Source organism: Diuraphis noxia, unplaced genomic scaffold, assembly GCF_037042655.1.
Source record: "Diuraphis noxia isolate RWA-SAM2 unplaced genomic scaffold, SU_Dnox_SAM2 contig0001, whole genome shotgun sequence".
Classification (NCBI taxonomy): Eukaryota; Metazoa; Arthropoda; class Insecta; order Hemiptera; family Aphididae; genus Diuraphis; species Diuraphis noxia.
The window spans coordinates 62,207,799-62,222,923 of record NW_028301711.1 but is presented as its reverse complement, the minus strand read 5'-3'; the positions used below and the strand labels follow the sequence as shown (position 1 = coordinate 62,222,923).

At 35.4% G+C, this 15,125-nt stretch overlaps 1 protein-coding gene across 1 annotated transcript; it reads left to right on the top strand.

Annotated features, from left to right (window-relative positions):
* Window positions 1-10,156: 10,156 nt before the first annotated feature.
* Window positions 10,157-11,152, top strand: LOC149061183 (uncharacterized). Its single transcript, XM_089230870.1, has one exon. It carries the CDS (start codon window positions 10,157-10,159, stop codon window positions 11,150-11,152), a length of 996 nt encoding a protein of 331 aa, XP_089086996.1.
* Window positions 11,153-15,125: the final 3,973 nt, after the last annotated feature.

Genomic DNA, 15,125 nt, shown 5'->3' with positions numbered 1-15,125 from the left:
CAACGAATCATACAGATTTATCTCCGAAGCATAATAAAAACGAATCAACAGCTGTACCGATGGATAGAGAGAACGTGAAAACTTTAGGGTTGTACTGGGAACCAAATAGTGGTTTCTTCACGTACGTCGTACAAGTACCAAAAATAAAAACTGAAGTGACGAAAAGCCACATTCTTGCCGGGTTAGCGACGTTATTTGACCCATTAGGTTTAGTAGGTCCGGTAATATTAGTGGAGAAAATATTGTTACAAAATTTATGACGTTGTTACGGACGATCCTGAGATGTCCGCACACAATTAAAGAACAAACACTTCCGAACTAATTATTACTTTCTATATTTTAATTTGAAAAGAAAACTTACAATAAATTTATGGAATTAATATAATGAGTTAGAAAATGGTCTGACAATAAAATGTTCTGAAGAGAATAACAATGTTCTGTCTTACTATTCTAAAATCCAACTGCCACGGCTTGCTATACGAGCCGTGCCTATAGCCAGCGCTTGCCTGGAATTGCTGTCACAGCAATCCTTCCAGACAGTCGCCGCTGTACAATATTATTATACGCTAGCTATATTATATACTAACTAATATGACCAGGGGTTCTTAACACCCCCCAACTTAAATGGAACTTAGGGACCTAATGGTTCCAAATGTTCCGTACAATATGTGTTAACAACTAAATTTTATGCTTATAATATCTACTTATTGATTATTCAATGTTAAAATATTCGGTATATCCGGAGAATACATTCTAATTATTCTATTTCTAAACTTAATAGCTAATCCACTAGCTACAGATATTACAGTTATTATTAAAATATACACAAGTACCATATGAAATTCCATTTGAAATATTATTAACGGGTCTGTTGTCACCTTTTGTAATTTACTTATTTCTACTAACCTTTTGGCAATAGAATTGAAATCGTGTATGATACTTATGTCTTTTAGGTTCTGAGGAATTATATTTTTAAGACTTTCTGATAATAATACTTCATGTTTTTTATTCTCCGGGATTAAATCTGTATAGATACTTCTATTAGATCTACTTGTCGGAAATATAATGGAATAATCTGTATGGATTTCACAATCCTGGGAGGTAGTCAACCTTCCTACGCCTGAGATCTCTAACGTTACTATTTGTGGGGGTTCCACACTTGATAGTTACTAAAGTTGGTTGTGTATAAAATAACCATGCATTGGAATCTATTAACTTATCCCAAATGGGTGTTGTTAATGTTACCAATTTTATTTTACAAGTTTCTGGGATTGTCTGATATGCTAAAAGTGCTACTTCACAAAGGTTTGATCTCGAGCGGCGGTGAAATGTTTGACCACCTTTACATAATTTATTGGTTCCTAAATTTACACATGCTTCCCACTGTTTCCCTGTTATAGTGAAAAATTCCTCGTTATCATTGTTAATTACCAAATATTCAACTTCTGGTTCGATTAAAATTACTGTATTGGTAGAATATAGAATTGGTAATGAAATGAGTCGATACACATTAAATACTTTACTTGCAACTAAAGGTATCTCAATAGAGAATATTAAGTACTCGTCTTGCACAAAAATCGTTTTTTCAGAGATTTTGAAAAGGTTTGGCATGGACTCAGGTATTAGTTCTATAGGGAGGCTATTTCCCGTGGGTAAGTTGATTTTAATTTCTTTTAATTCTTGTATCAATTTTCTGGGGGTAATTACGCTAGTGTGGATTTTGCCATCTAGTGCTGCATTTATAATGGCAATAAGATTCTGTGTTTCGTAAGCATATTGATTTAGAGTTACCTCAAATAAAAAGGCTTGTTCTAACAGCTTATTTTTGAATTCTAATCTGTTAATATTAACGATACTTTCCTTAGTCAGTCCTTGTAAATACCGTAAGTTATTTTCAAGTTTCTGATGATGCTCTGTGACTTCCTGCAAAGTATGGTTCGCGTCCAATATTTCTGCTTGTACAACTCTTGTTTTATCTTTGAGTTACCAAGTTCCATGCAGTGTAAGAAGTTTTGATCATTCCATGAGATTCGTAATAGAGTCCTTTGTGGTCCGGGAAGGTAGTTATGTTATAATTTTCTTGAGCTTCTGATGTACTATCCCATATCTACATTATCAGGATTATAATTTTCGGAATTGATGTATTTTTCTTGAAAACTCCAAAGAACGCCATAATGAGTTTCCTAGAACAAATTAATTTTCTGGTTTATTTTTTTTTTCATGAAATAACTTCAGTAAATTCTGATGAATGGTCTGGTTTTTCTTGTTACTTTTTTTTATGGTTACATTCTTATTTGTGGGGTTTACATCCAAAATTTCATACGGACCTAACCACTTCGGGGCCAGTTTGTTCTTTGGGGCTTTTTCTTGCAGCAAAACCTTCTGTCCTACTTCAAAACTTTGATGTTTCGCTGTTTTGTCATACTGTTCTTTTGACTTACTCTTTGCTTCCAGCAAATTGCTTCTTGCCAAAGCCTGAGCTTCTTGCATTTGTCTTTTGACTTCATATTGATAGTCATTATAATTGTATTGAGGTTCTGGTTCGTTAGTGAGAGATGTGGGGATTTTTACAGAATTTCCATAAACCAAATGATACGGCTGGAATTTCGTAGCTGAATGAACAGTGGAGTTGTGGCAAAACATCGCATACGGGATTCTTGTATCCCAGTTTAGCTGATCCTTTCCGATAAAGTTTCGTAAATATTCTGCTAGAGAGCGATGACTTCTTTCGAGACTGTCATTGCTCTGAGGGTGATAAGGTGTAGTCGACGTCTGCCGGATTTTGAGGAGTTTACACACCTCTTTAAAAACGTTGCTTAAGAACTCCGTACCACAGTCTGTCACTAGACTTTGCGGTATTCCATGTAAGCATACGAATTTGGTCACAAAATGTTGTGCTACCGTATTTGCTTCATGATTCTCCATGGGGGAAGCCTATGCGAATTTAGTGAGGTCGTCCTGTAACGTTAAAATGAAAGAATTCCCACTATGTGTACGGGGTAATGGTCCGACGACATCTAGGAATATCTTTTCGAAGGCTCTGGTAGCTGTACTGTTAATCACCATAGGCTCTTTTGGTGTTCTTGTTGCTGTTTTATTCGTTTGGCAATCCGGACAATGTCTTATGAATTGTTTGATTTGTTTTCTCATACCCTTCCAATTATGTTCTTCATACAACTTATTGAACGTTCTGGTTAATCCATGATGTCCTCCTAGAGGGTTTTCATGTAATTCTCTTATTTTCTGTATTTTCTGATCTTCTGTTAAATGCTCTCTGGTGTAGACACAGACTTTGATGTTCGAATTCCTAAAGGTATTTCGAAGCATGTTTCGGATAATCTCCCATTGTAGTCCGTCTGATTCACTTCCCATTCTTGGACACGCGAGATTGGTTATTTTTAAATCCATACACAATTCTTTGAGCTTCTGTAAACAAATATAGATTGATTTGTATGTAGACTTTTGCCAGTGATGCTCTTTCGTTATTAAATAGAATATTGTTCGTTGTTCTAACTGAATTACAGCTACTTCCGTAACTGATTTTTGTTCTTGTCGCAATTGGTTCACATGTCCAAACTTCCGTCTCATTTGAAGAGCGATACCTCGAGACATACTGAAATCGGCGGAAACACATTGTGCTATTGATGTAGTAGGTTCTGAATCGAAGATATTTCCTGTTAGCTCAATTACATTGGTAGTAGGTTTAGCTTCGGTATTGAGAAAAAGTTGGTAATCATCTGAAGGTTCTGTATTGCTTAGAGGTTCCGAAGGGTTTGAGATTTCAGGTGATTCTGTGTTTTCAATTCTGTCGAAATCATTTGTAGACGTTGAGCTATCGTCTAGTCTTAAAAGTTCTGACTTAGTTTTGGATCTAGTCGTGACAGTTCTGATTCGACTTAATGCGTCCGCGTTGGTGTTGTTAGCGCCTGGCTTATAATGGATTTCATACTCGTATTCCTCCAATTTCAACCTCCATCGGATTAGTCGGGACCCGGGGTCCTTTACGTTGAAAAGCCAGCTTAACGCTCGATGGTCTGTAATAATGTTGAATTTCTGCCCATATAAGTACGGTCGGTATTGTTTAACTCCCCATACTATTGCACAAAGTTCTTTCTCCGTTGTATTGTAATTTTGCTCTGCTTTGTTAAGAGTACGCGATGCATAGGCTATTGGTGGATCATTCCCAATTGGTCCTTGAGATAATATGCAGCCAATTGCAAAATTGCTGGCATCGCATGTGAGGTTAAATGGTTGTTCAAAATCAGGGTATTTTATGAGAGGTTCTTTTGTAAGAATAGCTTTTAATTTGTCAAACGCTTCTTGGCAAAGGTCCGACCAATAAAATGGAACATCCTTTTTCAATAACGACGTAAGCGGTTTTGCAATTTGCCCATAATTTGGAACGAAACGTCGGTAATAACCGGACAGTCCCAAAAATGATTTGATTTCCTTAGCGTTTGTTGGCGTTGGAAATTTTACTACGCAATCAATCTTCTGTGGGTTTGGCCTTACTCCCTTGTCGGTTATGACATGACCTAAATAGTTCACTTCTTTTCGCATGAATGAACACTTGGATGGTTGGAGTTTGAGGTTTGATTCTCTTAATCTGTCGAATACTTCTCTTAATTTCCTTGAATGGTCTTCAAGGTTAAGGGCATAGATTATGATGTCGTCCAAGTAAACAAATGCTTTGATCCCATTCAATCCCGTTAATACGGAATTCATTAGATGTTGAAATGTGGCTGGAGCCCCTTTCAACCCGAATGGAACTCTTAAAAATTCAAAATGACCTTTGTCCGTAGAGAAGGCGGTTTTATGGCAATGGTCTGGGTGCATTTTGACTTGATGATAACCTTGGGCCAAGTCCAACGTAGTATAGTACTTAGACTTTCCTAATTGGTCCAAGATTTCTGTGATGTTCGGTAAAGGGTAAGCGTCTCCCGTTGATATTTGGTTTAATTTTCTGAAATCTACGCACACGCGATACTTCACTACACCGTTTTCATCGGGCTTCTTTGGAACTACGAGTAATGGTGCATTCCAAGGGCTTTTGCTTGGAGCAATAATATTGTCCTCTTCAAGTTTCTGAATTTGTCTATCGATTTCTTGTCTGTGCTTAAAAGGCAACCGATATGGACGTACATTAATCGGTTGTGCGGCTCCACTTGTTTTAATTTCATGATAAATCTGGTCGGTGCAAGTTAGTTTATCTCCATCTAATTGGAAGATATTTGAGTATTCCTCGCATATTGGCATAAGAGATTCCCTTTCTTCTTGGTTTAGATGATCCAAATTTAGTTTCTCTCTTAGGGCTTCTAAACGGTTTTTTCCACTGGAAGTTCCTGGGAGGTTCTGAGTTGTATAAACATTAACTTCATCAAACTTATAAATAGATATGGATTTCGTTTGTGCTTGAGTAAGTTCAACTGAAGATTCCGTGGGATTAATGACCGCTACTAATATTTGATTCTGGTGCACTTGGTTGACCGTATTGCTACATATGATAGACTCTGCAATCTTTTGAGCTGGGATTAAAAATGTTTCACCTTCTTGATATTCTGTGACAGGTATAGCGATTAAAGTTTCTGTACGAGCTTGGATTTTCATGTCACTGGTATCTGGTACTATTAACTCGTTAGTTTGATAATTAATGATTGTTTGGTTCCCTATTATGAAGGGTTTTCCTAAAATTCCATCTTGTGTAATGGGAAACTTAGAATGTACTACTTGAAATTCTGCTTGCATCATACGCTCTCCAATTTGAATACTGATAGTCGTCCGTCCTAAGGTTGGTACTAACTGTTCGTTGATGCCTTTTAAATAGTAAACGGTATCTTCATATACCATTACTTGATCCAAAAGTGAACCAATTTTGATTAGATTAAGATCACTTCCTGAATCCAGTAAAAATTTAGCATTAGGGTTAATTGTCTGAGAGGTTCTGCATGTAAAAGTATTATCTGTTAAATTTGACTTTAATGTAAAGATTCTGGGAATGTTATGGCGGCGCTTTTTATGCTTCCTACCGGGCGTCCGCCGGAAGCGCCCGGTTGATTTTGGTTTTCCGAAGTCTCGGCTTTTGCTGCTTCGTTCCTTTTTTCGGTAACATACTTTAATTTCCGGCATACATCTTTTGTATGTCCCGGTTTTTTACAGTACTGGCAAGTGATCGTGTTCACTGTGGCTTTTGAGGTTCCGTGTGGTGTGCTCGAATTTTTTGATTGATTTGTATTATTACTTTTGTTCGATCTACAATCGCGGGCCCAATGTCCTGGTTTGCCGCAAATGTTGCATGAACCAGTCACCTTTTTTGTTGTCGTCGAGTTCCCTTTATAAAGTTTCTTCGCTTCTTCAGATGACATCCTAATCCGCTCTTCCTCTCTGGTGGCTTGTATGGCCTTATCTAGAGTAAGAGGGTTTCTGGCCTTGATGTAGTCTTTCAGGTTCCCCAAGCCTTCCATAAAGACTTGAATTACCTGTCTCTTAATAGAAATTTCCATCGCCTGAGCAATTTCTGGCGAAAAATCTGCAGTTTCCTGTTCGATGATAAGGTTTTGTAGAGCTTCTACTCTCATCGAGTAGGTCAGAATATCTTCACCATTTTTTTGTTTGATGGCGTACAATTCTAAAAATAAATGCTGTGTGGTTCGCTGGGGTTCAAGACTGGTTTTAAGTGTTTCCCGTAATTCTTCCCATGCCTCGAATGTTTTGAACTTTGTTACCTGCCTTGCTTTCCCTGTTAATCTAGTTTGGATTGCCTGAAGTAATCGTGGAATTGCCGATTCCACTACACATGACACGACAAATTCGCATTTTTCAAGGAAAATTTCTAAATTTTCTGTATCTTTTCCATCAAATGATTTGGGTAGTAGCCTTATTGCATCTTGAAGTCCTATTTGATTATTTGATATCGAATCTTCTTGTCTCGAACTGGCACTACCTCTTGTCCTCATGATCTCCTGAATCTTGAGATCAATTAGTTTGCTTAAATCTGGATTATTTGAAATGTCTGAAATCAACTGCGGTCCAGGTGCACCACTCACGGTTGGTTGGTTTTGGTCCTCCATAATTTTCAATGGCTTTTGTTTTAAAAATAACTTAATTCCTTGGTCGGTCGGTTCAACTGTGTCGTCTGCAGACCAGTCTAAAAGTTTTTCTTGATTGGTCCGTTGAGTTTTTATTTTAATATGTTGTGGATCTCGAGAATTTTCTGAATTTTCTGTTGAAGTGGTATCTTGGGCGACGTGAATTAAACTTTTATCTATTTCACTAATTTCTTCATTAACTTTAGCTAACAGATTATCTGTTGCTGCAGTCAAATCCGCTTCCCTAATTAATAAATGGTCGACGGAAAGTTCGTGTACTTGACGCTCGGAATCGGGATTGTCGGGATTTGAGCACCTTACAGGCAAACTCACCCTTGGTGTAGGGGTAGGGGTGTCAGAAATGGACGTATCTGCCCCCTTGGTGGTTGAATCCTTCCCCGAATTTGTGCTCATTAAAATGGGCTTGAAACCTTCATAAAAGGTTTACTCTAATAACGCAAAGAGAGAGAAGAAAATAAAAAGAAATAAGTATAATAAAACACTGAGAAACATGTGTTCACAAAAAAAAATTTCTTCCCTACCATAGGCTTACGTAATATACAGTATATACTAACTATCCTATGTTTGTAAAAAAAAAAGAAATATTTAATTATAAACAGAGCTAATAACTTATTGCTAAATACTCACGACCACCACAATTTTTTTTTTTGAAATGCAATGAAATGAAATGTTCGATGTCCGACTGCGTATGGTTCTGAATGCTCTGATAACGGCGTCGAATTGATCTCGGAACAATAACACGTCGAATTTCCTCTTCGACACCTTAACTGCTCCGGAACGATGTTCTACGCCCCGAAACTGCTGGCGCGGGGACCAATAACTAATTTTTTAATTATTGGGTTTCACTTCGGTGATTAGATTACGTAAATATATCGTAATATTTTGATGTTCTGTCGTTACGGCGGCGCTATCGTGTTTATAAACAACGACGTCGGTGCACGGCGGCTCTGATAAACGTATTATCGTAGTAACTGTGTTGTTGTCAGTTTTCAAACGTCGGCGGCGACGACACTGATGTCACCACTACGACGGCGGCGGCAGAACGTACGCCAGGGTCACTTCCACGGCGGCTGCCCGTCGTCAATATATATATATCTTTTTTTTTTTTTAGACGTATGTACGTAATACGCCACAACGGGAATTTGCTGATCGCGCGTTTACGGGGACACGTTCACACGCTATAGTATGCATATATATATACACACCATATAGATGTATATACTATATATGTCAATGTACGCCTCCTTATAAAATATTATAAAATTATAATATCTTATATTATTAAATGTTACCTTACGCGATTTGTGTATAATGTTCTGTTTTCAGATGGCTCCACTTTTCTGATTGTTCGTTTTACTTTTCTTCCAATATACTTCTGAAAGTCTAGTCCGATTATTGTCTGTAGTAACGATATACTGGTAATCGGCGTATCCCACCGCTGCCACCAAAATGTTACGGACGATCCTGAGATGTCCGCACACAATTAAAGAACAAACACTTCCGAACTAATTATTACTTTCTATATTTTAATTTGAAAAGAAAACTTACAATAAATTTATGGAATTAATATAATGAGTTAGAAAATGGTCTGACAATAAAATGTTCTGAAGAGAATAACAATGTTCTGTCTTACTATTCTAAAATCCAATTGCCACGGCTTGCTATACGAGCCGTGCCTATAGCCAGCGCTTGCCTGGAATTGCTGTCACAGCAATCCTTCCAGACAGTCGCCGCTGTACAATATTATTATACGCTAGCTATATTATATACTAACTAATATGACCAGGGGTTCTTAACAACGTGAGAAAATCGATTGGGACAGTCCAGTCCCACGACACATACAATTGGATTGGGAAAAATACAACAATTGTCTTAATGAGCTCAATTCATTTAGCATACCCCGTTGGCCGAGATCCGAAAGAGATAAAATAATCGAGATGCATGGGTTCGCAGATGCATCTATGAAGGCATACGGTGCGTGTGTATATTTGCGTACGATAGATAAAGACGATAATATTACCTGTCAATTAGTGTGTGCGAAATCTCGTATCACGCCAATAAAGGTCATTTCTATTCCCCGATTAGAACTATGTGCAGCGCTGCTCTTATCGCGTCTAATAGACGTAATTACGCCCGCACTTCGGCTGAATATATCACGACGATATCTGTGGACGGACTCAACTTTACTGTTACGTTAAATTGGATATACGCGGATTTGAGCAGGTGGAAGACGTTTGTTGCGAATCGTGTAGGCGAATTCATACGCTGACCGATCGCAATGAGTGAAGGCATGTGACCTCAATTGACAATCCAGCAGACGTGTTGTCGCGGGGGTGTACGCCTAGTGAACTAAAATATAATTCGCAGTGGTGGCATGGTCCGTCCTGGTTGAAGAGTAATACGTTTGAATGTTCAACCTCGTATATAAAAAAACACGAAACACGCTAGTGACGTTCAAAGTGAAGAAAAGACTGCGCTAATGGTTGTGTGCACCTCACAAAGCGATGTGTCGCTAGATATTAATAAATATTCGCCGCTGACTAAATTATTACACGTCGTTTCATATTTATTGCGTTTCAAAAATAATACGTTATCGAAACGAAATAATACCTCTCGAATCATCGGACCACTGAGTATAAACGAGGTATCAACGGCAACCAGATGCATTATAAAACTTATACAACGCGTACATTTTTCAAAGGAAATCGAAGAATTAAAAAATGATCGTAACATATCGATAAAAAGTAAAATAAAGAAGTTAAACCCATTATTAGATAACGACGGAATTGTGCGCGTATGTGGTAGGTTGACAAACGCAACGGATATCAACATTGATCAACGTTTCCCAACCATATTACCTAGCGACACGGCATTTTTAAAATTAATTATGTTACACGAACACAAAAAACTGATGTATGCCGGACCACATGCAACACTTGCCGCGGTACGCCTGAAGTATTGGCCAATCATTGGTCGAAGACTTATAAGAAAAGTAATACATCAGTGTGTAATATGTTTTAAAGCCCGACCAAAAAAATGTGTCACCAATTATGGGTGATTTGCCAACGTTCAGAGTTAACCGCCCAAGTAGGTGCTTCGATAACTGTGGTGTTGATTACGCAGGTCCATTCATGTTGAAATGCAGCAACCGACGGAACGCCGCGACTCAAAAGGCATATATTTGCGTTTTTGTATGTTTTGCGACAAAGGCGGTGCATTTAGGGTTAGTGTGCGATTTGCGCACTGATGCATTCATCGCAGCGTTAACAAGATTTATATCTCGCCGTGGTCTGTGCAAAAACATATACTCTGATAATGCCACTTGCTTCGTAGGTACGAATAATAAATTAAACGATTTAAAACAATTGATGTCATCTGAAAGTCATAAAGATCGCATTCATCAAGTAATGACCAGTCATGAAATGAATTGGCACTTTATTCCACCTAGAGCCCAACATTTTGGCGGCCTGTGGGAGGCGGCCGTACGTAGCTTAAAAAACCATTTGAACCGCAACGTGGCACTCGTAAAATTAACTTACGATGAGTTTTACACCTTATTAGTACAAATCGAAGCATGCCTAAACTCACGACCGCTTACTCCCTTATCTACTGACCCCCTTTATCTTTCCGTCCTTACTCCTGGTCACTTTTTAATAGGAGACTCACTTGTATCGCTACCAGAACCAGACATAAGTAAATTGCCACACAACTTGTTGTCACGGTGGCAGAGGGTTCAAAACATCGCGCAGCAGATTTGGAAGCGTTGGAGTGCTGAATACCTGAGTCAACTTCAGGAACGTAAAAAGTGGAATGGATCTCGCGGCCCAACGGTAAAAATTGATTCAACGGTAATAATTAGGGATACCAATCTACCTCCGTTACAATGGCACTTGGGTTGCGTAATCGAAGTGTTTCTGGACAAAGATGGTGTGGTGCGGGTTGCAACGGTCAATACAGCGAGTGGGCCAAAGAAGAGAGCTGTAAGAATGTTATGTCCGCTGCCAATTCAAGACAATGACAATACAGAGCCAAATGATAATAAGTAAAAAAAAAAATCTATTTGTGAAAATTAAGTTCAACTTAATATTAATTTATTTGATATTGTAAAAATACTATGTTAACATAGGCAATTTTCTGTACAATTATTCAACGTATATTTAATGTTTATTTAGCTAAATTGTGATTTTTTCAATTAGTATTTATATTATTTACAGTACCCCTTTTGATTGTGGGCTAAATTTTTTATATTATCGTTCAATTAAATCTATAATAAGTTATTTTCGTTCTATTCGGTGACCGTGACCTGTATTAATTAATTGTATTTTGAAGACTGTACTTCAAGGTGGCCCCTATGTTTAGTGTATAAGAGATAAATATTATCGCGTAGATAATAACATTATGTGTACACCTTGGGTCAGGTAGTGTGAAAAGGCACTGGTCGCCAGTACTCCCTCAACGTCACGTCGGAAACAATCCGAGTCATTATCGCGTCGTATACAGTACCGGATCTAGGGGGGGGGGGAGGGCGATCCGGGGCCCATGCCCCAGGCGCTTATCATAGAGGGGCGCAAATTTCAAATTTTAAACTCATCATTTTTATAATTTGGTTACTTTTAGGGGCGCTAATATTATGTTGTGCCTCGGGTTGCATAATTTGTAGATCCGATACTGGTCGTATATCTATTAAATATTGTATTATCAATTATCAAATATTAAAATTATGTTCAATAAATATACAGTCCACTTAATGTAGTTTTCATTTTTGATCGTATTATAAACTGAGCCGAAACAAATTGTATTATTGACATTATAATTTCGTATAATATAATCACAAACGGTTTGTGTTTGACCGTTCGGATATATGTTTAGGTAGGGGTGAATTATTGAATGCTCTTCAAAGTTGAAATACGTAATAATAATATTATTATTGGATTCTTTTGCATCGACACCAACTTGGATCTGATAATATTTATCATTGTTAAATTAATTGATTTCCTCTGGAATTGGATGAAACCATTTGTGTATACTTATGTATATAAGCAGCCAATTTAAACAGCGATGACGCGAAGTTCACACTGCTGAATTTCGTCACAATGTGAAAAAGTGCTCAAAATTTTAAATCGAAATCAGTCGTGTGTTTATTATTTAGTGGTTATTCGTTTCTGATTTTCAGGGCGTTACTGCTGGATAAGGAATTCATATGCTGAATAAGTTCTTCGAGATATCAGATTTGGAGTAATTACAAGCACGAATTATGGGCATTAACATAATTATGTCCCAATAATTCAAATATTAACGCCTTTAATAAAATTAATTATGAAAATGGTCAGATAAAGTAATGCAACGGTCAAGTTCGTTGGAATTTGTTGTCTGTCTCAGATTTCATAAAACTTAATCTGGATACCCTAGCGTTGGTAATATTTTTCAATATACACTTCAATTAACCTGATTTGGTAAGTTTCGGTCCTAACCAAAGCTTTATTAGACCTATGCCGGGTTGCATAAACAATCGTTAAAAACAGCACTTTCTAGGTTTGCTAACGGGTCGATAAACCATTATATAAATATCTTTATCGGTTTCATAAAGTACATCACTGTTGCATAAAATGTTGAACAAATATATAATTATTTGATAACTTACCCGGGTCATGGTAGTATGGTATATTCAATAAATGATAAAACGGTCGTTATTAATTGTTATCAACGTTATTTGAAATGGTACGAAACGCAAATATTGATTACTGATTACAGCATTGGTACATTACATTACAATTAACATTACAAATTAGTCTGATAAATATAACTGAAATAATTTTATTTTACTAATAAAAATTTACTTATTTGGTAAACAGTCGTTAGTCAATGAAAGTACACACTTGTTGGTATTCAATTAACATTATATTTTACTTTAAAAATATAGTTACCTATACGTACAATACAACTATTTCATGCAATCTTTTAATAGATTGAAAATTTGTTTAATAATAATATTAATATGCCTATTGTATAATCCTATATATTATAGTGGAAATTGACAGAGTTTTTTCCTATATATTTCATAATGTATTTTTCAAATATTAGCTAATGAAAAGCCCATACGCGTTACCTATTGAAATAGATTTATATAGGTTTATAAGGCTTAGAGTTTTATACTTTTATCCATAGCCACCCAGATTTTAAAGTTTAAACGTTTTTTTTAGTTTCAATTAGTTTTCAGGACAATTAAATTATTTACAAACATAGGATTTATAGAATTTATAATCAATGATTACAATAGGTATAATACTTAGAATAATATTTTATCGTGTTACTACTCATCTGCAGTATCTATATTGAGTAATAATTTTTTTAAACAAATATCTTCATCAACATACCTCTGAAGCCAAAAATAAAACTATTATTACTTATTTACAGTGTACCACACAGCATTTAGGCGATGATTATATTTTCAAAATATTCTCTCGTCATAAACATGAAAATATTCTGACTAATTTATTTTAAAAATAGTTTCTAATAGTTTCAATGGAAATATTTTAACTAATTTATTTTAAAAATAGTTTCTAATAGTTTCAAGGGAAATATTTTAAGTAATTTATTTTAGAAATTTTTTTTTATCATTCTGACGGAGATATTATTTTAAATATTCTGATATCGCGCGAGAACAAGGGGTGGAAGGTTATGGGGTTACCCCCTCCCCCCAATTGGCCGTTTTTAACGTTCCCGTTTTTAAGTTCGGCGTTAGCCCCCCTATATCTTTATAATAATGTTCTTTATTATATTATATATATATATATATATATATATACACATATATTTGATTTAAAAATTGAAATTTTTTGATAAATGTTTACAGTTTTTCTATTTATAAAAAAGTTTAACTGAAAGTTAAATTTTACTTGAAATGTTTAGCATAATAATCATACGTATTAATTTTATATGTTAGCATTTCCTACACGTATTTTGTTATAATTTTCTAAACATTTTGGTTCGTTTTGAGTTATTTAGGCATGATATAGATTTAGGAATTTTACTTTAGTGTTTTTCTATAATTGTGGATAAAAAATTATTCCCTTGGTCAAAATTGTTGAAAATTGAATATAATACCTATCCCCAATTCCCAAATCATAATTATATAATAGTTTTTATTGTATATCATCTGTATTAAATGAGTAATATTATTATTATTTATACCTATGCATTTGAAGTTTATATTTTGATGAAATTATTATTATATATTACGCGTTAATGATGAATATGTTGAAATTCATTGATACTCATCACAACATTAACTATTTTGTTATAATTCAAATACATTAATCATCGTGGTGATTTAAAAAGGTTTAAGTATATAATACGATAAATTTTACTATACCTAAACTCAATTACATTAATTTAAAATTTATTGATTCTTAAGATATTACGCGTGTATATTTTTATATGTATTTATAACCTTGAACCTATACCTATTCATATATATTTCACAATGTTTTATGGTAATAATACGCGCGTAGTATAATCGAGTATCGGCGAAAACGTTTAAATATAGATTTTAATAATATAATAAATTCAATATTTTTGTATTAAATATTTGAATCAACCTACCGCTATATATACGAACATTAAAGTAAATTACTTTAATATAAAGGAACATCAAAAAACATAAACATTATTATTATCATGAATAATATACTATATTGTATTTATTTTTTGGGGAGAGGGACAAAGGGTATATTGGCAGCTTCTAATAAATATAGCTCGAAATCTAAAATGTATAGTCTCTTATTTCAATAATTGCTTGACAACAATGTTCGGTTTTTGGTGTAGGAATTATAATTCCTTAGCCTTTATTGCGAACTATTGTTGAGCTCTGTGGCGGAGTTAAATTGGTACAATAATTGTATTTTTCGACCAAAATTTTATTAAATGTTGCCAATTAAAATATGAATTGAACGATTACCAGACTATATACGCCCTCTAATTAATTATATTATGTGTATACCGCCGTATAATAGTATTATA

What these genes read in the sequence shown, in the direction of transcription:
- LOC149061183 (XM_089230870.1), top strand. Translation starts at nt 10,157, where the DNA reads ATGGGTGATTTGCCAACGTTCAGAGTTAACCGCCCAAGTAGGTGCTTC.